This window comes from Sorex araneus, chromosome 7 (genome assembly GCF_027595985.1).
Source record: "Sorex araneus isolate mSorAra2 chromosome 7, mSorAra2.pri, whole genome shotgun sequence".
NCBI classification, from domain to species: Eukaryota; Metazoa; Chordata; class Mammalia; order Eulipotyphla; family Soricidae; genus Sorex; species Sorex araneus.
In genome coordinates this window covers 56,797,168-56,822,520 of record NC_073308.1, presented here as the reverse complement: position 1 = coordinate 56,822,520, position 25,353 = coordinate 56,797,168, and the positions used below count along the sequence as shown (strand labels likewise).

At 40.1% G+C, this 25,353-nt stretch overlaps 1 protein-coding gene across 2 annotated transcripts in view; it reads left to right on the top strand.

The window, feature by feature from the left end:
* GUCY1B1 (guanylate cyclase 1 soluble subunit beta 1) overlaps positions 1-22,595 on the top strand; it is a 48,474-nt gene extending 25,879 nt beyond the window's left edge. For both annotated transcript variants that reach the window (XM_004606160.2, XM_055144630.1), the window contains exons 5-14: positions 3,774-3,971; positions 6,993-7,223; positions 8,735-8,851; positions 9,869-10,002; positions 14,580-14,777; positions 17,189-17,426; positions 18,424-18,564; positions 19,584-19,738; positions 20,023-20,149; positions 21,402-22,595. In XM_004606160.2, the coding sequence (XP_004606217.1) occupies positions 3,774-3,971; positions 6,993-7,223; positions 8,735-8,851; positions 9,869-10,002; positions 14,580-14,777; positions 17,189-17,426; positions 18,424-18,564; positions 19,584-19,738; positions 20,023-20,149; positions 21,402-21,425 (1,563 nt within the window). In that variant the 3' untranslated portion in view covers positions 21,426-22,595. The remainder of the gene's footprint in view (positions 1-3,773; positions 3,972-6,992; positions 7,224-8,734; positions 8,852-9,868; positions 10,003-14,579; positions 14,778-17,188; positions 17,427-18,423; positions 18,565-19,583; positions 19,739-20,022; positions 20,150-21,401) is intronic.
* The last annotated feature ends 2,758 nt before the right edge of the window (positions 22,596-25,353 follow it).

Below are 25,353 nucleotides of genomic sequence, written 5' to 3'. Positions count from 1 at the left end.
CCCTGAGTTCCATTTCTCATGATAAACAGGCTATGGGGGACACTTGATGAACTTAAACCCAAGCAATGAAAGCTGTAACCAAAGCCATCCCAGGAGTATATTTTTCTGCTACATACTATGTAAGGAAAATCAATATTACATTAAGCGGAGTTAAATCTTTACACTCCAGGAAAGCTCTTCCCTTGTCCATTTAATTAATGACGAGTTCAATAAAGCAGCAGCTCTCTAGAGAGTGTTATCGCAAAGCCTTGAAAGATGAGCATTCTAACTCATAATGTTTTGGCACCCCATTTGCTTTTAAGTGATAAATTTAAGCACTCGTGTTTTTCATATTAAGTGCATAATGTTAGCAATGTCTTTGTTGCAATTAAAATTGCTAGCCATTTAGCTAAAGTGCCTATTTTTTATTCATGATATGCCATCCCAAGACCATGCTCGCCAGTCTTATCTAATTCTTTAGTGTATTGGGCGCAGCTAAACTAAATGGTCGCTGTTGCTATTCATTGCCCCTGCTATACTATCTGCATGGAGAAATGTGCTTATAGAGCAGTCGGACCAAAGGAAAAAGAGATAAATATAAAAATGATACAAGTGTATTGAGTTGTGCCATATTCAAACATTTTGTAGAGGAAAAAATGAAATAATTATTAAAATACGTCTGTTTTGAATTGTTTAGTTCAGTATTTTTTTTAAAGTCAACCACAGTGGCATGCCCGAATCTTACTACAATGAGGCGTTTCCTAAATGCAGCAGCAGCGGCGGCTCTATTTTGACTTTAGAGCTGCCTATAAAATTGCACATAAAATGGAGATGCATTTTTGTCCTATAAAACTCATTGATATATTTTCTAATCAGATTATCTCTCACATTTTATTCAACTGTTATTAAAAATATAAGAATTAGGAAGAATAGTCTTCGTATCTTTCCTTCTCCAGGAAGTATTTCCACAAATGACTTCTTTGTTGATCGCTAAAGTTTTTTTTTATTTAAATAAAATAGTACATTAAAAGGCTCAGATGGGGCTGGAGCGAAAGCACAGCGGGTAGGGCGTTTGCCTTGCCGACCCGGGTTCGATTCCCAGCATCCCATATGGTCCCTTGAGCAGCACCAGGGGTAATTCCTGAGTGCAGAGCCAGGAGTAACCCCTGTGCATTGCCGGGTGTGACCCAAAAAGAAAAAAAAAAAAAAGTCTGCGTTGGCTTTTGTGACTGGCAGTGGCCGCCATAGTGGATTCCATTCATACAGCAACAGCGACCTCTGGAGGCCATCGGGATGAATAGACGTTTCTTTCCAAGAACTGGCGTGATTCAGTTGTAACAAAATGTGTCTGTTTTCTGGAAGAAACCAAATATGTTGTACATGAAGGCTGTTGAAACCCAAACCAAATTCACCCAGTTGAGGAGACTCTTAAAACAGTCATCAGGATGTCACACTGAACCACTAGCTCAGATCTCGTCTTCCCTTTCCTTTGGACCTAGTTCTTTCCCGGGAGTCCTCTGCTCCTTTAATTATAGGTAGAAAGTCACTTCCCACAGTGTTTCTGACATAAACCGTGATGCTGGCGGGCCCCTGCCCGGGGTGACTTATGTGAGGTGGAGAGGAGGAGGAGAGATTTCTCCCGATCCACTCCTGCCACCCCGAAATCTGCTGGGACGGCTGCGCGGTAAGTCCAGCCCCGCCAGCCCTACTGTGTTTCTGTCAAGCCTCACCTGCGGCCCACTTGCTCTGCCTGGCCCAGGGGTTAATCCCCACCACTGGACTCCTCGGGGAGCCACAGACTCAAGCTGGAGCGAGAAATTTCCCTTTGTAGGGAAGGGAAACCAGTCCTAGGCCTTACCCAAGCCTTCTGGGTCCTTGTTTTTCTCTCAGAAAAGAATTTCAGGAAAAGATGAGCAGTGAAATATAACATTGTACTTACAGGGTTTGTTTGTTTGTTTGTTTGTTTGTTTGTTTGTTTGTTTGTTTGAGGATAGAGAAGGAGAGGAAAAAAGGGAGAGAGAATAACACATTCAAGAGAGAATGTGGGCTTCTCCAAAGGCGGAGAGAGCTTTTAGTACACATTTCAAGAGGGAACATGAGGGTGACACATGTGCTCCACTTGTGCTCCACATGGCACCACATGCGCTTGGCCATGAGGCATGGACACAAGCAGCACATGGACTAGGGCAGCATTTGCACATGCTTCCTTTGTTCAAGTTACTTCCTACAGGACTTTTCCTAAGCTGCCCCATCTGGGGCTTTCTACCTAGGTTGGTTGGAGTCTGTTGCTAGGGGGTAGCGTTGGGAGTGGTTGATGCTCTTCTTTGCCTTTGTTCCTGCTGGATCTTCTCTCACAGGGAGAATCCAGTCTTCTCTGGGTCTGCTGGTACCAGTTAGGTCTTATCATGCCTTAATTTTCTGTGTCCACAAGGTGGGTTCTGACAGCCTTAGGGCTAAATGGATATAACTTCTTTGGAATCCTTTGCCATGGTGGCCCGTTCCTTGGTTTGTAAGGTCTCCATCCCTCTCGTGATTAGGCTAAGCGCACCTGGGTATGCATGATAACCTCTCCAACTCATGATTCATAATACCAAAATAATTCCAGAAGGAAAAATCTCCTTAGATTCCAATAGGGTAACATATTTAAAGGGATTAGAGTAAAGAATTCTTTGGTGCACCATTATTTTGCCTATAAAACTGGGGTGTGCTAAGTTCTTTATAGCTGTGTATCTGTATGTATGGTTATATATGTACTTTTATATCACATTAGTTGGCCCTGCTTTACAACAAAGAACAAAGTCTTAGAAAATTTGAATAAATTAGACATTACTATAAAAATGTCACTGTCGTGCTTTAAAACAAGTCTCCTTGATCGTGATGTGCTCTTATTATGATCCTAATTCTTATAATGTTCTGTCCTATATCTTATGTTTGTATCTTACGGTATATTCGCAACACTATGAACTAAGTGATTTGAAAAATATTTTCAACCCACTAAAGATTACAGCTGGCACCCTTTTTTTTCCTAGTAATCATTATACAAATCCATTTTGTATACGCTTGAGTAATTCAGGATGCTAGCTAACTTGACATATGCTAAATGAATGGTAAGGTTACAAGAACAGAAAATGTTTATTGGCAACTTTATTATATCACTGTCAAAGTTGATTATTTCACAGATTAGCTTTGGGATTACATTTACATTATAAACTACCATTGAAGACCAAGAAGTGATACTGCTTTAGTTTCTAAATTGCTTTTTAGTTTCTAAAAAGAGTATTTTGCAAAATAATCTACATTTTCTTATGCTTGTAACTCTGTGGTAATTTTTCCCAAAATTTAGTTTTGGGATTCTAGGGTGAATGGAGAATCATCTGCAATCACATGGGCATTGTATATTGATCGTCATGCTGTGCATATACTTAGCCCCAAACCCTATAAATATACTTTTTTTGATTATTGTTTTGTTTTGCTTTGGCTCTTAACTGTGTTTCTTTTCCCTGCTTCAAGCATTCTTTTAATATCCCATTTGCTTATTTACCCTTCCTTAAAATGTTGTGTCTCTTAATAGCCACAGATGTTTTTCTTAATTATTCTACTTCAGTTCCGAGTTCTCTGTGGTTCTAGCCTTACAGATGTGTGGGCGTAGCAATGGAAGGATGGGCTTTCATATTTACTTGGCTAATCTGCCTAGTTAGCTCCTATTTGAGTCCTGTTTCCTTATCTTGCATTCCCAAGGCAGGCCGCCATAGTGGAAGCTGTATTTATTCATCACCATTTTCTCTTTATTGCAGAATCTCGATGCTCTACACGATCATCTTGCAACTATCTATCCAGGCATGCGGGCACCTTCTTTTAGGTGCACTGATGCAGAAAAGGGTAAAGGACTCATTCTGCACTATTACTCGGAGCGGGAAGGACTGCAGGATATTGTCATTGGAATCATTAAAACGGTAGCTCAGCAAATCCATGGCACTGAAATAGACATGAAGGTAACGCTCTTGATCAAAGACACTTCTTGATACAGATGACGTATAAAATCTTAAAAATGACAGGCTTCAATTTACCTTTAGTTCTTTTACTGCTGGCCACCTCAGCAGAGGTATATTTAGGCTATAATAGTAACAACACAAGCAATCTTCTGTATTTGGAATTGAAATTGCATTTGGAATATATTTGACCATGTTTTCCCCTGTGACAGCAAATTTTTCTTTCAAATGATGGATTTCTTAGAGACAAATGAAATTTAGTTTGCGTTCTGGTAGGCACACATCAGAAAATGGTGTTATGTCCCTGACTGAACTGTGCCCTCACAGAGTAGAAAACTCACCCACTGATATGTGACTAATAAAAATCTGAGATATCATAACATTGAATATTATTTTATACTTACCCACAGTTATTTTTTATTTTTTTTCTGTTCATGAAAAAAATTAGAATAGTTAATGTTTTTAGCTGAAAGTGTTTTGTTATTGTTGTTGTTACTTAGGCAAGGAAGCCAGATCTCTTATTTTGAAATGATGTTGCTAAGTACACACTGTGGGTATTGAGTAAGTTTAGGATACGGTGGGACAGAGAGCCAGCACTGTATTTCCACCCAAAAGGGCTCTGCTTCTTGTGTGCCCCGTCAAGCCTTCAGGACCACTTCTGTGCCCCTCTGTTTGAGAAAAGAAGGGAGAAGGAGACCCTATTTCAGTTTTCTTTTTATGAGAAATCCAAGAGGCAATACTTTCTTGAATATTGTATTTATGTTCTAATGCATATGACAAGCTCAAACATTATGTTTGTTTGTTTTGTTTTCTTTTGTTTTGTGGACCACACCTGGCGGTGCTCAGGAATTATGTGTGTCCACTTCCGGCAGGGCTCACAGGGCCGTATGGTGTACTGGGGCTCCAACCTGGGTCGCTGTGTGTTAGCCAAGTGCCCTACCTGCTAGACTGTCTCTACAGCCTCAAACTCGATGTGCTACACTTCCAGTCTTTGAGTCTGAAACCAGGCTAACACCCCAGGTCCCTAATACACCACGTCTACTGAGAGAGTCAGGCCCAGGGTTTTGTTTTTGTTTTTGTTTTCGTTTGCTTTTTTGGGTCACACCTGGCAATGCACAGGGGTTACTCCTGGCTGTGCACTCAGGAATTACTCCTGGCAGTGCTCAGTGGACCGTATGAGATGCTGGGAATCAAACCCAGGTCAGCCACATGCAAGGCAAACTCCCTATCCGCTGTGCTATCACTCCAGCCCCAGGCCCAGGGTTTTTGATATATTGTGTCTACCCTTGGTTTTGACTTTAATTTATCTAAGCCAAACAAAAACACTTAATTCGGGATACTTCGAGACAATTGAGGGAGTGAAGAATAGGACGCTCTGGTCATTCAAATCATTGGCTTTAGGGGTTGACAGAATAAACACACTAAATAATATTGATGTTTTGACTCAATTGTATGGTCTACAACATATATGATCCCTAATTTGGTTTGTGGCCTTCATATGTTCAAATGTTCTGATATAGGTTTCTGAAATATCTTCATTATATAATTGATTTTCTACATTTATTGTCAAAGCTATTGTTTTTATTTCCTAAAATATTGTATGTTGCATCTATAAGCTTAATAGGTCAGAGCCACCAGTATAACCCCATTAAAAATATTGTGTGTTGGGGCTGGAGCAACGGTACAGTAGTTAGGGCGTTTGCTTGGCATACAGCTGACCCCCAGCCTCCTGTCTGGAGTGATTTCTAAGTTCAGAGCCAGGACACACAGTTAAATGTGGCCCAACCCCTCTCCTTCACATAAAAATCTGAAACATTATGCTTTGTCAGGAAGTGGTATGCCGCAGAGATTAAAAATATCAGAAAAGCTTAATCAAAGCCAGATTAGTCAAAACCGAAGTATAGAATTTAGAAACTACTGTATCAGGGACACATGTAATTCAGTTCTTTTACCTAAAATGGAATGGAGTAGAACATTATAATTTAAACTAAACTGTAAGGTTGACTTTTTTTCCTTAATGGTTATTAGGAAACAATTCTCACAGCGCATAATTTTCCGATCATAAGTAATTACACTAATTTTTAATTAAAGTAGTAGATTACCATGACAAATACAGTAGTAAGAGCCGGTGCCATGAAAGTTTTCTGGAAGAATATATACAATGGCATCCACATTAGCTGTGACTGTTCTGAAGTCTGAGAGTACACTGCAGTGAAGTGATAAAGCAAATAAGAAGGAAGGTGAACCTCATTTTTACTTCCTTATGCTAAAAGTGAAGAAAAATGATCTGGCTCTTTCATTTGCTGTAGTTGAAACAGATTTTTCTGTTCCTTTGATAGGATGAATCCTTAGAGCTGAGATGAAATTTAAAAAAGTACACTTTTTTATGGCTTTTTGGGTCACACCTGGTGATGCACAGGGGTTACTCCTGGCTTTGCACTCAGGAATTACTCCTGGCGGTGCTCAGGGGACCATATGGGATGCTGCGAATCGAACCCAGTTCGGCCACGTGCAAGGCAAACTCCCTACCCGCTGTGCTATCTCTCCAGCCCCAAAAAACATACACTTTTTAAAGGGATTTTTATGCATGTGATCAATCTACCTCTCAGAAAGATTAAATCAATCTACCTGCCCAGTAATGTCATCTGAATTGACTGTTTCCTACACGATTTAGTATATATACTCTGAGATGCTGCCTATTAACTATAAACACCATAAATATTTATGATTAATAATGCCATTGCATGTATTTTTAGATGTGTATGCCTATATTTTAGTCTCATCCTATTTGCAAATAATTTTACTCAAATGAAATATCAGCTCTTTGCATGGTCTATAGGTTTCTGCTGCACAATTTTCATGACAGGGCGCTGAGCCCATCAGGAAAAGAAGGTTATCAGTGAGTCCTTTTCATTCTCCCAAACAGATCAGAAGTGCTCCTGAGAGACTGACATTAAATTTGCAGTTTTGCTGTATATAATTATTCAATAGATAATTAACACCAGTTTTTCTGCTGATATCTAGGTTATTCAGCAGAGAAATGAAGAATGTGATCACACACAGTTTTTAATTGAAGAAAAAGAATCCAAAGAGGAGGATTTTTATGAAGATCTTGACAGATTTGAAGAAAACGGTACCCAGGAATCACGGATCAGTCCATACACTTTCTGCAAAGCTTTTCCTTTTCACATCATTTTTGATCGGGACTTAGTGATCACCCAGTGTGGCAATGCTATCTACAGAGTGCTCCCTCAGGTAATGGGGCTTCCTGGGGGCTGAGATGCAGCTGTGAAACAGGCCAATTATAGTTCCTCCCTCTGGTTTTTAGCAGATGCCATGGAGCGCATACCTGTGCGTAGTTTAAATGTGTCTTTGAGTGGACTCAAAGACAAATAGATTTGTTTTCTATTGTAATCACTTATAACGCCATTGGGGAAATTATATGTAAGTGACATATTTGTTTTTTAATAACAAAACGTAGAACAGGTAGCAATCTGCTGTTACTTGTCACTTATGTATTCCTTCATTGAATCATAGACACTGTATACCTAAAGAAACTAACTTTCAATGTCCACAGAGAAAAACTAAGAACATTTTAAAGTCACAAAAGAAAAGGGAAGGGCCAAGACTGGAGTTTGAGGCATGTACCCCCATGGCTTACACCCTAAATTCCATACCTAGCACTACCAAAAATATGTATGTTGGGCAGTTTCATAACAAAGGCATAAAAGAGCAATGGCTAAATGGTCATGAAAAACACTAGACTTTCATTTATCTGATCCCATTTGTAAGTATTATAAATATTCTTTTGTCTCCTCTATCTTTTGTTTGTGATCCTGAACGCACGGTCTTAATTCTGCAAGGTCTGTGTTCTACCATTAAGCTCCACTCCCACCCATAACTTTTGGAGTTGTGCAATTGTGTACGACATATGTCTAGAAATGTCTTGATACTTTTTGCTTGTAGTTAAAAAGACGTGATTCATTTCAATGGGATATTGTGTAAAACATTAGTTCTTGAAACAAAATAGAGTGCAGCCTTGCCTCTCTTTGGTTATATGATTTTCAGTTCATTGTATGGTCATTAGTACATTTCTTTGCCTCTCTGCCCATTTTCCTTTTGTTTTAACATTAAGGAAGAAAGAACATAAAAAGGTTTACTCAAATACCAGGATGATTTTGAGTAGTTCATAATTTTAACTTATTATTTTTTATCATTATTATCTCTTGATAAATATTGAATTTTGATACCTCATGCCACATTTAAACGGCATTTTTCATTTTATAAAAATTTTTATTTAGCTTATTTGTACTTCTATAATAGAATATTAACAAATCTTATTACATATTATATTTTATGTTTATAAAACTATTTACTCAATGTCTTTTTAACGGCTGAGTTGCATAGTTCAAAATTAGTTCAGGGGCCAGAGAGATGATACAGCTAGTAGGACACTTGCCCTGCATGTAGCTGACCTGTGTTCAGTCCCTGAGCACTGCCAGGGGTAATTCCTGAGTACAAAACCAGGAGCAACCCCTGAGCATCACTGGGTTTGTCTCAAAAGTCAAAAAAAGAAAAAAAGTTGAGTCCATAATTAGGGTATCTTTTTTGTTTGTTTGTTTTATTTCGTTAGGAGATATCTTTTATACATAATTGTGTTTTCTCTTTTTAAATATTGCTGGGTTATTTTAAGGTAACAATTGGTATCAGATTATTAATATTATTTGATTACTTACACATCATATTTGCTCTGACTTATCTTTCAGCTCCAGCCCGGGAATTGCAGTCTTTTGTCTGTTTTCTCTCTTGTCCGGCCTCATATTGACATCAGTTTCCACGGGATCCTTTCCCACATAAATACTGTTTTTGTACTGAGAAGCAAGGTAATTCAAGTATTCTTTCAATACAGTTTGAGTGAGTAAAGTACAAATTGGAAGTACAAGTTAGAAGAGGGAAAATTAACTACAGCTCCATCCTATGAGCAGGAGAATGGATAGAGACCCAGAAACCATCATCAAAGCCAGCTTGACTTCAAAAGTGATGCTAATGGTTTGGGGCTTCAAGGAAAGTGTGGCTTTTATCAGCTGATCCGAATGAACAAGAATAAGTTTTGAGAAAGCATTGCTGAGACAGACCTATGTTCTATAATGAAACCAAACCAACATCTATAGAACTACAACTGTTGTATCCTACTTTATAAATCAGAAAAAAATATGATTAAGATTTTTTTTAAACTTTACCTGAAGCCAATGATTTTGCAATTTGTCTATCATCCTTGGTATTCTTTTTGTGTGAAAGTAAGGCTTAAAACATTGCTCACTGATAATTTAAGCAGTAGCCATATCTCATAGTTTCTCAAATTCAGGGACATACATAGCAAAACTGTTCTAGTGTATATACTTCGTCCTTTGTCATCCCTACACATGTAGGTAAGACATGTTATCCATACATAGCTTACCTTACACGTACTTTATATGATTGGAATTAAATACTTTCTGCTGCTCCAAGAATACTGGGGTGAGAGACAGAGATTCTGGGTTAATTTTTGAATAGAAGCTGATATTAAGTGTTATAGCCATATTGAAATATAAGAAATAAAATTTTGATGTTCTAAATAAATATGTGAACAGTACCACCATTGTTGTCTATCTAGGTTTAGGAGAGAATAGTCAACTCACTCTTCTGTGGTGTTTTCAGACACTGTTTTAAAAAGAAAGAGGTAGCTTATATAAACAGCGGGCAGAATTCTGATGGAATGCCATCTTCTATTGTAACTAGAGCACATGTTTTGTGTGATGCTTTATCTCTTGAGGGTGGGAGAGAAGGTCTGTGTGTCCTTTTATTGAATTATCTGGTAGGAATAAAGATATTGATTAATGGATACGTCTTTGCTTTATAAGGAAGGATTGTTGGATGTTGAAAAATTAGAATGTGAGGATGAATTAACTGGGACGGAGATCAGTTGCTTACGTCTCAAAGGTCAGATGATCTATTTACCTGAAGCAGACAGCATACTCTTCCTGTGTTCTCCCAGGTAATACTTTCCACATTAATTTCTATAGATATAAGTGTTTGATATTTGGTGAAAAGGGGATCCAGTAACATTGAATTTAACGGTGTATCATCTTCTGAAGTGTAACTAGATTCATGACCCTTGTTATGCATCTCTCTATAAAAGGATAATTTCACTTAATAGTAAACTCAAAAGAAATTATGCCTTTTTACTTACATTGTTTCATCAATTTGCTGAGTATTTATGCCACTAGATAACTGGAAAACTAATTTGCATTTGGTTATTTTTGTACCTTTGTATCTTTCAAAGAGATACCACATAAAAATCTATTCCATCAGGCTATCCATAAAATATCAAAAACCCATAGACACCCAAAATTTAATGCTCTGATTATCCCTGGATTTGATTTATTTTATTTTTAAAAATATTTAGCATCTATTTAAACTATTAAATTTAAACCTATGTAAATTATATTACTTGAACATAATTGTTGCGTTAGAGTGAAATGAAACTGTAGGTTGGTGTTTTCTCTGGTTTCCAAGTATTTCCCTAAAAGACATTTGGAAATTGAAAATAATAAATGCATGTCAATTTCCCTCAGATGACTGTGCAACTTATTCCATGACACTTCTTTTTGTACTTATAATTGGTCTATCAAAAAGACATCTACATTGATCCCTGTGCAATGTATACAGCTTTAAAGTTTAAAAAATTTTAGGCCTTGGGGCTGGAGTGATATTACAGCGGGTAGGGTGTTTTCCTTGCATGAGGCCGATGCAGGTTCAATTCCCAGCATCCCATATGGTCCCCTGAGCACCGCCAGGAGTATTTCCTGACTGCAGAGCCAGGAGTAATCCCTGTGCATCGCTGGGTATGATCCAAAAAGGAAAAAAAAAAAAAGGAGTGTAGGCCTGAATAAATGGTAGGAGAAGTAAAGCACTTGCCTTGCATACTGCTTCCTCAGTTGACCCTGATTCCAAGCCTGGTGCCACATATGGTCCTTAAAGTACTGCCAGTGGTTCCTCCTGAACACGGAGGTAGAAATAGGCCTCAAGCACTGCCAGGTTTTAGTCCAACCCCCCCTACCATTCCCAAATTCAAAACCTCTTAACGTTTTAACGCCCCCTTTAATACTATTCATGTAATTTTGTTTTGTTTGGGGACAGCACCTGCAGATTCACAGGGCTTACTGTTCAGGGATCACTCCTGGCAGGACCCAGGAGACCATATGAGGTGCCAGGAATTGAACCTAGATTGGCTGCATGCAAGGCAAGCGCCCTGCCAATGTACTAGCACTCCAGTGCTATATTAATATAATGTTAAGGCTACATAAGATTAATGCTGAGTTCCTTATATAATTTTCTTCAAAAACTATAGAACATGGGGAGATCCCGTTACTCATCGATTTGCTCAAGTGGGCACCAGTAACGTCTCCATTGTGAGACTTGTTGTTACTGTTTTTGCATATTGAATACGCCATGGGTAGCTTGCCAGGCTCTGCTGTGCGGGGGGGATACTCTCAGTAGCTTACCAGGCTCTCTGAGAGGGAAGGAGGAATCAAACCCAGATCAACCACATGCAAGGCAAACACCCTACTCGCTGTGCTATCGCTCCAGTCCAGGATGGATTTTTAAAAATGTAGCTTGCTGGGCTCTCTGAGAGGGATGGAGGAATCAAACCCGGGTCGGCCATGTGCAAGGCAAATGCCCTACCTGCTGTGCTATCGCTCCAGCCCATATCCCCAGTATCCCCCCCCCCTTCCCAACCCTCCCCCTGCTCCATGGCAGACAATTTTCCTCATACTCTCTCTCATTACTTTTGGGTATTCCTTGGTACTCCCCTCCTGTGGCCTTACTGCCACATCCCACAGTGCCACCCGGCATAAGGCCCCGGGCCACACCCCAGTCCCATGCCCAACGCCCAGAGACACTTCCCCGGTGAAGACTCATTAATTGAACACATTGATTGAACTATATCTGCTATCAATAAGTATTTTTCCTGGCCCTTCTCAAACTTCTTTAGTAAAATGACATCTTCTCAACAGGTATATCTTCTGTGAGTGGAGAAAACGTTTTTTTGGTAAAAAGGTAGAAAGCTTGTAGTCTGTTAATTACCACCTGTGGGAATTGATCCCAAAGTGACATTCAAATTCTCACATGGAATTTTTTCATGTATACAAAATATTTTCACTCATATAAGTAAATTGGATGAGCTAAAAACACTTTAATTGTAAAAGATAATTCTAAGATCATTGTTTATGTTTGTTAAAATAATAAAGTATTTTAGAACAATGAGACTTACATTTACTTTTCTCATTTCTCTAAGCACTTTTAACCATGACTTTCCACTTTAAGCTTATAATCATTTTTGGCTTATGAGGAAGTTTTTGTATACCATTTAATAGATGATTTGGCTTCTTTCCAGAGAAATCTGTCTTCTGCAAGTGAACTTTAAATTGTACATCTTAACAAAAATGTACAGACTTATTTTCTAGTAAACTCATTGCTCATTTTATTTTTGTTTCGGTATGCTCATTTTTATATTGTTTATGGGTGTTTCTGCTAAAGATATATTGTAATTTCATTGAAACTTCATCGTGCTAAAATTTTTAAATTATGTCACATTGTAATTATTTCATTTTAGAGAAACAATAGCTGTACAGGGCCAGAGAGGTAGTAAGGCAAGTAAGAACTTGCCTTCTAGGTAGTCCCAACTAGGGTTCAATCCCAGGTGTCACATATGTTCCCCAGAGTCTCACCAGGATTTATCCCTGAGCACAAAGCAAGGAGTAAGCCCTGAGCATCACTGATTTTACACCCCCCCAAAAAAAACCCCAGAAAATCAATTACTATAAATATCTAGAAGTAAACCTTTTACATTTAAAGAATTTAAAATTCTGGAATTTTAATACATTTTTTAAAACCCATCCTGGACTGGAGCGATAGTACAGTGGGTAGGGTGTTTGCCTTGCACTCGGCTGACCCAGGTGAGAGCCTGGTAAACTACCAAGAGTATCCCACCTATACAGCAGAGCCTGGCAAGCTACCTGTGGCATATTCGATATACCAAAAACAGTAACAGCAAGTCTCACAATGGAGACCTTACTGGTGCCCACTCGAGCAAATCAATGAACAACGGGACGACAGTGCTACTGCTACTCTATCCACTATTAGGCCAAAGACATCGCTCGGTATCTTGGAACCCCTGCCTTGCAGTCTTGCAAGTGTGTGATCCCAGACTCAGGTTCTCCATCCTCTGTGTCATATGAGCTGAGTGCGCAGCTAGTAGCTTTGTTCGTCCAGCCTGGCTGTCCTACTGTTTGTGCCCCTGGTACCACTGAAAATAGATGGAAAAGAGAAAAAGCAAAGAAATTAAACTCACACCAATTTTTTAACAGCAACAAAAAAAGAGGTTCAGGCTTTTAACTTCAGACACTATCTTAATAATTAATCAAGAAACATGATTATGTTGTCCAAAATATGATATGATATAAATGAGAAACAGAAGATTAGCACATAAAATAGACAGTCAAAATCCATAAAATATTGATCAAGATGACTCATAACTATGGTTATAAATTTTTGGTAATGTTTCACAAAGGGAACATCAACCATAAAATCTGCAAAATAAAATTTAGTTTCCCCAACGAGTCATTCTTCCCTGTTAATAACAATAAAGATAAAATTTTCCTCCTCATACAATCAGGAAAACGTTTGATAAAAATAAGTCATAGTCTTGTGTTTAATGCCCAAGTTGGTTTCATACAGGCAGAGCTCTACATTCATTTTTGTAAGTTGGTCAGTCTTTTTTGTAAAAAAGTAAAAGGATAATTTGGCTAAAATGCATTTCAACTTCACTGTTCTTTAATAGATTTAAATGCTTTAAAAAAACAAGTCATATTTTTCTGCATGCTTTATTTTTTCCTCAGTTTTATTTTTGGGGAAGTGTTGGGGTACACTCTGCAGTGCTCAGCGGTTAGTCCTGGCAGGGCGCTGGGGACAACAGTCAGTGCTGAGGTCAAACCAGTGTTGGCCTCACATAAGGCAAAGGCCTTCATACCTCTGTAAGGTTTGTTCGAGACTGAATGGCGGTGGCCAATGGATGAAATAGTGACATTCCTAGACTCGAAGATCACTTTGCTCCCAGCGTGGAAGACAGGACTTATGGCCCACCTGGCGACAGAAAGCCACCAGGCTGCATTCCATGCTTCCTCACATTCATCACCTACAGATAACGGGCCAGACCAAGCACACCAGCTACATGGTTCTTTGTTCCCTTCTTCCCTTTTCCAGCCCAAGACAACTTTGAAACCCCCTTAGTCTCTCCCAGCCTCACCCAAGATTCAGAGTTCCACCCAGGAGGGCACCCCAGTTAGCTTCTTCTATTTCCTTCACTTTATTCACCTCTGTCCCTCGGCCTGCGCCGGACAGGGTACCCACATCTATCAACTCTATCAGCTTCTACTATCACCTTTAGTCCCCAGTCTGCAATTTGGACTTTGGCGGATGGCAGGATGATGCTTCTTTTCAGTCATCTGTGTTAGCCTTGTCATGGAGCCCAGGTGAGACTGACTTTTGCCTTCTTTCACCACATAACAGTGTGATGAATCTGGATGATTTGACGAGGAGAGGTCTGTACCTCAGTGACATCCCTCTGCATGATGCCACTCGAGACCTCGTTCTTCTGGGGGAACAGTTCCGAGAGGAATACAAACTCACCCAGGAACTGGAAATCCTCACGGACCGACTGCAGCTCACGTTGCGAGCTCTGGAAGATGAGAAGAAAAAGACTGACACGTAAGACAGTCACTTTGTGATAAAAGCTTTTGTTTGTCTCTGGATGATGAATGAAAATTGGAAAATAACTGGTAAGGTCACACCAAAGACAATTTGCTTAAACAAGTACATGGTATGTATATTATATGGCCTTGTGTCTATAAATCAAAAGCACTGAATTACTGACTTTCATAAAAAGATTTTTACCCAGGATCTAATTTGTTTAGCTAAAATTTTATTTCTTTTCAATGTTTCCTTGTTTTTTATTGAATTGCCATGAGAGATACAGTTACAAAGCTGTTCATGATTGGGTTTCAGTCATACAATTTCCAACACCCATAACTCTACCACTGTACATTTTCCACCACCAATGTCCCCAATTTCCTTCCCATGCCCACCTATGACAGTCACTTTTCTTCTTGGAACACGGAAGAATACATAGGCAAAACCCTCCATGACATTGAAACTAAAGGCATCTTCAAAGATGAAACACCGTTGACCAAGCAAGTGGAAGCAAAGACAAACAAATGGGACTACATTAAGCTAAGAAGCTTCTGAACCCAAAAGAAACAGTGACCCAGACACAAAGTCAGTCCACAGATTGGGAAAAAATACTGGATACCCATCTGATAAGGGGTTAATACCTAGGAACTATTTTTATTTTATGTTTGGCTTTGGGGTCACAGTCAGCTCTACTCAGGGCTTCCTCCTGGCTCTGCACTCAGAGATCACTTCTCATGGGGCTTGGGGTACCATACGGAATACAGGGATTGAACCCAGGTCAGCTGTATGCAAGGCAAGCACCATCCCCCACCACTGTCCTATCTCTCTAGCCCAGGTACCTGTTTTTAATGTTCATATAATAGAAAGTATTCTTATTGGGAATCGCCACAAGAAAGTATTCTTATTGGGAATTTCTTCCACAAGAACTACTTCACTTTACTCGAAAGCCGAAAATATTAGTAACAACACAGCTTTCTATATTTTTCTTCCTCTCCTACAAGTGTAGTTGCCCACAGAATGATTGGACACCTCATAAATATGTTGGTTCACCAGCTATTAAGAGCATGTGTGAGCTACAGAATATCATCTTAAGTGACTTTCTTCAATATAGATTCTTAATTTGCTTATATATATACTTGGCATGCTTCAACTAAAATAAACCTTTGTTTCCTTTGAGACCACTCTACTCTCCTCTTGGCCCTAAATTGACCATTTTTTCTATCTAAGGTGTTTGGTAAAATTAAGAAAGAGAATCACTGAAAATCCTCCTGTTACTTGAAAAATAACTCAAAATATTTACTTTATTGCTATCTGAAACCACGTGGCTCATGAAAAAAATAACATATTTTATTTAACTTGTAAGAGAATGCTTAGAATTAACATTCATCCATAGAAGGGTTCGTAAATATGTGAAAATTTTACAAATTTGCAGCATCCAGCTCTGATTGCTTAGAAACCCATCTTATGTTAGAAAACCATTTGGCATTTTTTTTTCTTAGCTGTATGTTTTCTAGCTGATTAACTGTAAACCATTTACTATTAATTTTCTTTAAATCTAAGTGGTCCTATATTTACTTTTGTTATTCAAATGTTTTATTGAAGATTGCCAAAGGTAACATGTCCCAGGGATAAAGTGCATAGGAGACCTTCCATTCCATCACCTCAGGGCAAGAAAATGTTGAAAACAAAAGGCTGGGGAGATTCCACTTAAACATCTGGAATCTGCCCTTTGGCTACTGAAGAAAAAAAGGTTCAGAGTTAGTCAGGTTCCCTGGTTTCTGCTCCTGTCCCTGTAACCCCCTGAACTTCCATCCAGGGCTCCTTTCCTCACTGGTCCCTGCAGTACGATCCCCGATGCCATATATGTTGCCTGTAGATGTTTTCTTGTCTAGGTTAGACCAGGTTCTGCCTATGTTATTAGTTTCTTCCATGAAGGAGAGGACTATGAATGAGCTGGCTGATTTGATATTATTTTACAACACCTGAGAAAGTTTATTTCTGAGAGACAAACATGTTTCTAGATTGTGCTAATAATGCAATCCTTGGAGTGTCAGTAAAGGCACCTTTTTATATAGTGAACATCATGAAAGTAGGGCCAGATATCAGGGCTAACAAAGAGAAACTTTGATTTCCCATTGTCAGTCCTTTATTTTGTTTGCTTGGCTTATTTTTGGAAAAGGTTTGACCTTGGAATATTTTAGGTGGTTAAATGGAACACGTGATTTATGTCTTTACTTATAAATATGACTTATATTTGATGCAAATTTTAAAGCGTCCAGGAAGTTCAAGACTGTTCAAAGTAAATGACTTTTACATGGGTCCCCATGTAAAAGCATGGGGACCCATGTTCTTCTAAACCCGGATGGGGGAGAAAATGATGCTTTCCCCAGCATGTCTTAGCATGACTTTTTCTCCAAATCACTCAACAGGTTGCTCTACTCCGTCCTTCCTCCCTCTGTGGCCAACGAACTGAGACATAAGCGTCCAGTGCCTGCCAAAAGATATGACAATGTCACCATCCTCTTCAGTGGCATTGTGGGATTCAATGCTTTCTGTAGCAAACATGCGTCAGGAGAAGGGGCCATGAAGATTGTCAACCTTCTCAATGACCTCTACACTAGATTTGACACACTCACTGATTCCCGGAAAAATCCATTTGTTTATAAGGCAAGTTCCCATGAAGTCTATGATTACTAGTGTGATTTAGACCAAATTCTTGGGGCCTCACCCCTAAAGGCACACCCTTCATAAGCTCCCATTCTGGTTTTACTCACCTTGTATGTAGTCACTGTTTATCTTCACTATTTAACTCTTGTTATAAAACGTTCTCTTTCTTGTCACCCAAGAGAATGGAGCAGATAATTACCTTGTGAAAATGAAGAAGCTAAGCAGCTTTTATGTGCTTACAATAATAATACTGTACAGGTTGTTTATCACATGTAGTTTAAATATCTCATTGGTTTTAATGCCATGGAAGAGACTTTTTTCTTACCAAGTCATATAGATACTTTGTGTGGTGACATTACAAGCAGAAGGGGACAGTGACAGATTTGCTTGTAGGTGATTCCAACCTAAATTAAACATTTATAGGGTATTTATGCCCTTTGCTTCAATCAGAAACAAGTAGCATATGAGAAAATTAAAATGGGTGATTTAGTGCTTCATCAAAGGCAGGCATGTTTAGAAGACTACTCCTAGGCACCTGGAGGATAGAAGTGCCACAGATACTATTTATTTTGTATTCCTTCGCAATGACAGTGTAACACTTGGTGAGAACCTCATATAAGTAAATGGTTGATAGCTGAGATGAATCATTCTCTCATGTTATCAAACTGTCACTGTCTTAAGAGAAATTTGCTTATAAGTTATTCTTCTGACTCATGAGGGTATCTGGGGAAAGAAGTGAGAATTTATTAGAGGAAAGCCAAGCTGTATCACATAGGCCTATAACCAGAGATAGGTGTTAAAATAATTAAAATAATTCCAAGGGTTCATCTTGTTGAAGTTGAATATATTAGACAAATTAGAGACATTTGGAGTAGAAAGTTTAAATTGAAATTACTGATAGCATAGGGAAAATGTTCCTGGTACTTAGGTAACAAAAAAAAACAATGTGTTTTTACTAACCATTGAACATCTATTTCAATGAATGTGTCTGTGCTAGGTGGAGACCGTTGGCGATAAGTATATGACAGTGAGTGGTTTACCAGAACCATGCATCCACCATGCCCGATCCATTTGCCACCTGGCCTTGGACATGATGGAAATTGCTGGCCAAGTTCAAGTTGATGGAGAATCTGTTCAGGTTAGTAAAAAAAAAAAGTTATTATAGTAGACATCATACTTGCTGTAGATCACGAATTCATACTCTTGACCAAGAAATTACTAATTATCTACAAGGAAGGCTATCTTGATAGCAAACATTCTGATAATATATTGCATATACTCATGTTATTTTATTTATAGAAATGGAATATCTGTTCACCAGCTTGAAATTGTTTTTTTGGTTTTTGGGTCACACCTGGCGATGCACAGGGGTTACTCCTGGCTCTGCACTCAGGAATTACTCCTGGTGGTGCTCAGGGGACCATATGGGATGCTGGGATTCAAACCCAGGTCTGCCGAGTGCAAGGCAAACGCCCTACCCGCTATGGTATCACTCCAGCCCCAGCTTGAAATTTTTAAGTCTGTCACATGAACTGGAAGCCATGAGAATAAACTAAATCCACGTGTTCTTTCTCCTTAATATTATTGGTTTTGAAGGTGAAAGGGGTGGCTCACAACCAAAGCTCTGGGGACCCATGCCCTGTGATAGCTCATCAGCCAGATGGCTCAGTGCTTAGGCCGGGCATTGCAGTGATGCTCAGACAAAGCAGCTGGGGGCCACCAACAACACTCCTGATAGTCTCTATAGTCTCTGGGGCCTCCAACCCTACAAAGACCTGTGGTTCTGTGAGGGATGGGGCCCGTGGTGCCAGGGATTGAACTCTATCCTTGCACAGATAAAGCCGTGCCATCACCCCATCGTCTCTAAGACTTAGCCCTGGCCGTCTCTGATTAATTTTTAGAACTCTTTTTCACATGTCTCACACAAGTTCCAAGATGTGAATTCACATCTGTTAAACCTTAAGACTGTAGAAGAAGGTTTCTTTTGGAAAACAGAGTTTTCTCATTTTAGGGGTTTGGGTTTTGTCCGTTTTATACTCTAGGGGATTTTTAGGATTTTTTTTTTCTGATAACTGTTCATCATCCTGTAATTAAAAGTAACCAACAGTGAGTGTGTCTGTGAGCGAAGGTGTTGCAACAGAGCTCTGCTTTCTGCAGATAACAATAGGGATCCACACTGGAGAGGTTGTGACCGGGGTCATCGGCCAGAGGATGCCTCGTTACTGTCTTTTTGGCAATACTGTCAACCTCACAAGCAGAACAGAGACCACTGGAGAAAAGGGGAAAATAAATGTGTCTGAATATACATACAGGTAAGGGAATGGATTGGTATTTGCAAATTTACAAGATAAAAATGTTCTTGCTGTGACTTAACTCTCTGGTGTTGCTGGCTGTGACTGTAGTCACCTAAGAGTGTCTTTAGTTCTACTTGAAATGGCTCTAGGCCCTCTGTGGGTCCCCTGCTGGATAACTGTGACAATCTGGGGTTACCTTGAAATACCACTTCAGTGTACACTCTTTCTGCCTTGATCTGCAGCTTTGATCTTGTTGCTTTCCCCACGCCTCTCACCTTTCTGCCTCTGCCCTGCCTCCACAGGTGTCTCATGACCCCAGAAAATGCTGATCCTCAATTCCACTTGGAGCACAGAGGCCCGGTGTCCATGAAGGGCAAAAAGGAACCAATGCAAGTTTGGTTTCTCTCCAGAAAAAATACAGAATCAGAGGTATGACTAATCAGCGTAATTCTGTGTGTGTGTGTGTGTGTGTGTGTGTATGTGTGTGTGTGTGTGTGTGTGTGTGTGTAAATACGGGAGCAAACTTTTAAGTTGGGTAGCAGAAATAGTGATCCACGTATATGCCACTTAGAGCAATAAACATGTCTCAGGAGATATGCTAAGGAGACCAGCCTTGGGCCTGCAGTGAAACTGAAGCCCCAGGTGTCCCAGGGAGATCTAGTTTTGGGTCTAGTTCTTTCCCAGGAATTCAGCTTGAAGAAGATGTGGTAAAAGGGCCTCCTGGCCTCTGCTCATGCAGCCCCTAGCCTCCTAACATCACCATCAGGGCCTCATCAGGCCTGGGGTAGGGCAAGTGTCTTGTTTGTTTATTTGTTTGGGACCATAGTCAGTGATGCTCAGGGCTTACTCCTCTTTGCCCAGGGATTAATCCTGATGGTGCTCAGGGAACTTCTGTGGTTCTGGGCATCAAAGCCCATGTGAAAAAAGCTTTCTACTTGCTATTCTCTCTCTCTGCTCTGGAGGGTAGTGGAACAGGGATGTGCCTTGATGGTGAAGAGTCAGATTTTTCAAGGGGCTAATAGCCTCTCCAGTGAGTGATCTGTGATCTTTGGGATTCATAGTCTTCCCAGAGACAGGTAGGTAGGAGCAAGCATCTTCCAGAATTGACGTGGTTCTGTAAGGAACCTGGTACTCTGGTTGAAAGGATGGCAGGTGTCCTGCTAAGGTGACCATTAGAACTGGGCCCCGCCACTTGACTCAGCGTGGGACTGGGCACACGACCTCCTGCCCAGCTCTTTCCCACCCAGCCTGCTGCCTCGGAAGCAAGTCTGCTGCTTTGTTCCCAGGCTGTCATTGGTTCTTTGGAGGTGGTGAGCTTACTTGATTACATTTTTTCCCCCTCTGTATATACAGTGCCTGAAACTGCTTTTAAGTGTATAACAAGTCCCCCAAAGAATGAAATACCAAGTTTTAAAATATTTATCTTAAACCTTCTCCAGCTGTTTTTCTTTCAAATAATTTACTTAGGGGGTGGCATGCCTGTTCATGTTCTTCGGGACCACTAAATTATCTCCAGTGTGGCTGTTGGGTGGTCCCGATTCACCCAGAATTGCACTGGGGGTGACTAGGAACACAATAGAGAGGACGCACCGAGACTGTACCCTTTAGGAAAAGCCCTAAAGAGTTCCGGGAGCTTTGTTATTGTTACACATCAGATCTGTATCTCCTGCTATTTTCAAAGGAAACACAGCAGGATGATAACTGAGCCTTGGATGGTCGGATGAAGAGGACGGAGGATTACTGCTTACACAGACCAGTAGAGAAGCCGGTTGCCCGTGGAGTCTGAGTGTTTGCTTTGTCCTTTTCAATTATCCTTGGCCTTTCTCCTAGGTATACCTTTTACTATTCACTATTCAACTTTATCTCTGCTTCCAATTACTTTCCAGGTTTTTCTATAATCTAAAGTTTGGCTTTAGAGGTGAATGATGTGAGCTTTATGTGTCTTAACATCCACTACAAGCCCTACCTAAATGGTGATTTGCAAGTAGTGGGCACCCAATAAATATTTGTTGAATTTAATAAAACGGAACTGAGCAGTCTTTGGCCAACTGGGTAGCTAACCATGGTTTGCCAATTCTGTTCGGTGCTCCCTATATATGTATATTTTCATGACGATAGCCTATATCGAAGTTTCTATTGTGTTGGTTGGCATATACCATTGTAGAAACCATTTTCTAAAGAAGTGAATTCTTAGATTTAGGGGAAATGTGATTTATTTTCAGACTTTCCAAATAAGAATTAATAGGCCAGGCTAAGAAAATAGTGACTATTTTGAAGTATGCTTCTTTCCCTTTGGTAATATAGAATATACTTTTCTGTTACTAAAGTGTTCGGTTATTCATTCAAATCTTATGGCAATTGTGATTCCTCCAAAATGCTATCTTTTGTATGTTACCCCTTGTACTAAATCTCCCTAGTCGCACACAGCTGTGGTGGACAGTTGCACTGACTCACCTTGAGCTGGAGACGAATTAGCTTAGGATGAGTGTGGGGTTGTCTCACCACATCCACGAGTGAGGAGAAAAGCACTGCTGAGATCCGCCTGCTAGACAGAGCCATCTCCAGCCTTTTACTCCCAGAATTTAGCTTTTTCTTAGCTGAAAAGCACATGACTTCATCTAGAGCTTCCAGCTAAGAGACTTTAGTTTATATTGACATAGAATGCTTCCTGGTTGGGCTAATAATTGATACGTTGTTCTTAAATGTCTCCAATAATATATGAATGTCTATCTTTTTCAAATAGAGTGCAACTACTTTTGTGTAAAAAAATGCTTGTCTTTATATTTAGTATTTCATATCAGCACATCAATATATGTATAAATGTTCCATGTTAATGTGTAAAAGAATTGGCAATAAATTATTTTTTCCACTTGTCTCTAGGAAGTTTGTTTGTGTCAATAAAAATGATCGTGACGTTGTTATGACTTTATTCATCCCATTTTATACGTGCATTTTATAACTTTATTTTATACATTTTAAATTAATCTTGATGTCATGCTTTAATTTTCATGATCAACTTGAATGAATGGTCTTCTTCAGTAGGTATATTTCTATCAGGTTATTTTTTTTTTCAGTACCAACAAAGTGATGGGAATTAGATTAGATCTGAAGGAGGCGTAGATGGGGCATAGATCTGGAACAGTTTATAGTCTCCCAGGAATAAATTATACCTATACAAATAACCAATGTGTATTGTTCTCAGTTTAAGACACAAGAAAACTTAAAGAATGGAAAAGGAGGGGCCGGAGCGATAGTACAGTGGGTAGGGCTTTTGCCTTGCATGCAGCTGGCCCAGGTTCAATCCCTGGCATCCCATATGCCCCCCCCCCGCACCGCCAGGAGTAATTCATGAGTGCAGAGCCAGGAGTGACCCCTCGGCATCACTGGGTGTGACCCCAAAAGCAAAAGGAAAAAAGAATGAAAAAAGAGAGGACAAGGAAAGGCAAGACACAGAGACAACAGAGAAATAAGCAAGTTCTATGATGGTGGAGTCCCAAAACCTTCACCAGTGCTCAGAATCTGACTCTGCTCAAGCACCCAGTACTCAGTCTCCAGTTTCTCCCCTGTTCAGTCTTCACACACAAAATCGGACTTGCCGCATTGACTGGACATGTCTTAAGAGTCTTTCATTAACTTCCAAATTCAATGAACATAAGTAATCCTTGTCTCTGTTGCCTTGGCACTGATGGCTTCTTTGTGAATGTTTTCTTGATCTTCCTTTTGTTCTTTCTTTGTAACTATCTCCCAATATTTTTTTTGATTCATTTGATAAAAAATAATAGTACAAAATTCTTGTCTTCTATTTGCAGTGTTGCTACAGTTCACCTACCACCAGAACATTAGGATTCTTCTACTGTTATTCCAAGGCACCATCTCCACCCTCTCTTTCCTCCTTCTGACCCTCACCTGCCACACACACACACACACACACACACACACACACACACACACACACACACACACACAGAGATCACAGTTCTGTTGACCATATCTCGGGGATATTTCTCCCCCAGACATTACCTAATCAATTGCTATTTTTTTTAATACTCCATAAGCAGGTGAGATAATCTATGCTTCTTTTTTCTGAGCACTTTACTTAGAATGACTTCCTCCAAGAAGATGCAGTGAACTGCATGATTTTGATCTTTTCTCATAGCTGAGTAATATTCCATTGTGTAGATTACCAGACTTTCTTCATCCACTCATCGGTTGTTGGGTATGCTTGTTCCCCCCCCCCCCACACACACACCATATTGCCTGTTTTAAATAATGCTGCAAAGAACTTATGGGTATATATGCCCTTTGGGGTTAATATTTTTTTTTTAATTTTATTGAATCACCATGTGGAGGGTTACATAGTTCTCAGGATTATGTCAGTTATACAATACTCAAACACCCTTCCCTTCACCAGTGCCCATCTTCCATCACCAACCCCCCCAGTATACCTGCCGCCCCCTCCCACCTCCCCAGTCCCCACCCTTGTAAGTGATAAGTTTCACTTCGTTTACGCCTTATCTCGATTACATTCCATGTTTCAACACACAACTCACTACCGTTGTTGGGGTTTCCCCCAAAAAAGAAAAAGACAGTCCTATTGCCAAGGAGGCATTTGATAGTTCTCCACTGCTAAGAATATAGAGATATTAAGTCCCGCTGTTTGTTACATAACTTTTCTTTTTTCCCCCTTGCACCGCGCCACCGAGTTCACGCCTGTTTAGTAATCGCCATGCTGCCTGACAAGGGAAAAAAAAAACGAAAAGGATGGTTATTTCCCGTCATCAGCAGGCGTGGGGCTCTGGCTTAGTTGATAGACTAGTAGAGTGTCTGCAAGCAGTTTCTGGAACCGAAGGTCTTGCGCTGGTATCGGCTCCGGCTCGAGATTCCACCAGCATCCCACTGTTCCATGTACATAATTTTTCCCCTTATATCCCATTCCCACGCCACCAGGTCTGTTTGCTTAATGGACATCACACTATAGTTGACGCCACGCGCGTTTCTTCCCGAGAAAGAAGAAAATTTCTTCTCAGCCGGCATGGGGATATAGCTTAGTTCAGTCTAGAGAGATGGCTACCACTTAGATTGCCTTCAATATTTCAGCAACAGACTTACTATTCTTGTTAGGATCTCCCACAAAAGTCCGACCCATTAAAAAGGAACCATTACATATTGCTGATGCTAAGATGACGTTAGGTCGCGCGGCCGCGGCAGTGGCCGCACGGTTTTGGGTTTCTGTATAAAGTCCAGGGAAAGTACAACCAGAAATAACATCACTACAAACTTTTACCCTTTTATGGTGCTCATAAGATGGAGAAACCTAGAGAGAGGCTCGGCGTCTCCATTTTGCGCTCAGAAAGCCGCAGACCCTGCGCTGTGCTCGGGAGGAAGGAGTTGAGAGAGAGAGGTTAAAAGAATTGGGGGATGCCCGGTTCCCACTGTTTCAGCCCGCCGTGGGGTCTCCGATTCCGTGCCGGAATTAGTTCAGTGGGCTGCTTGGAGTCCAAGGGCGCTTCCTTGGGCTCTTCCATCATGCTCACTCCGCAGCAAGGTCCAAAGGGCTGCGGTTAATATTTTTAATGTGTTTTTCCCAACATGTTTTTATAGGAACCACACCATTCCTTTCGATGTTAGTTCTG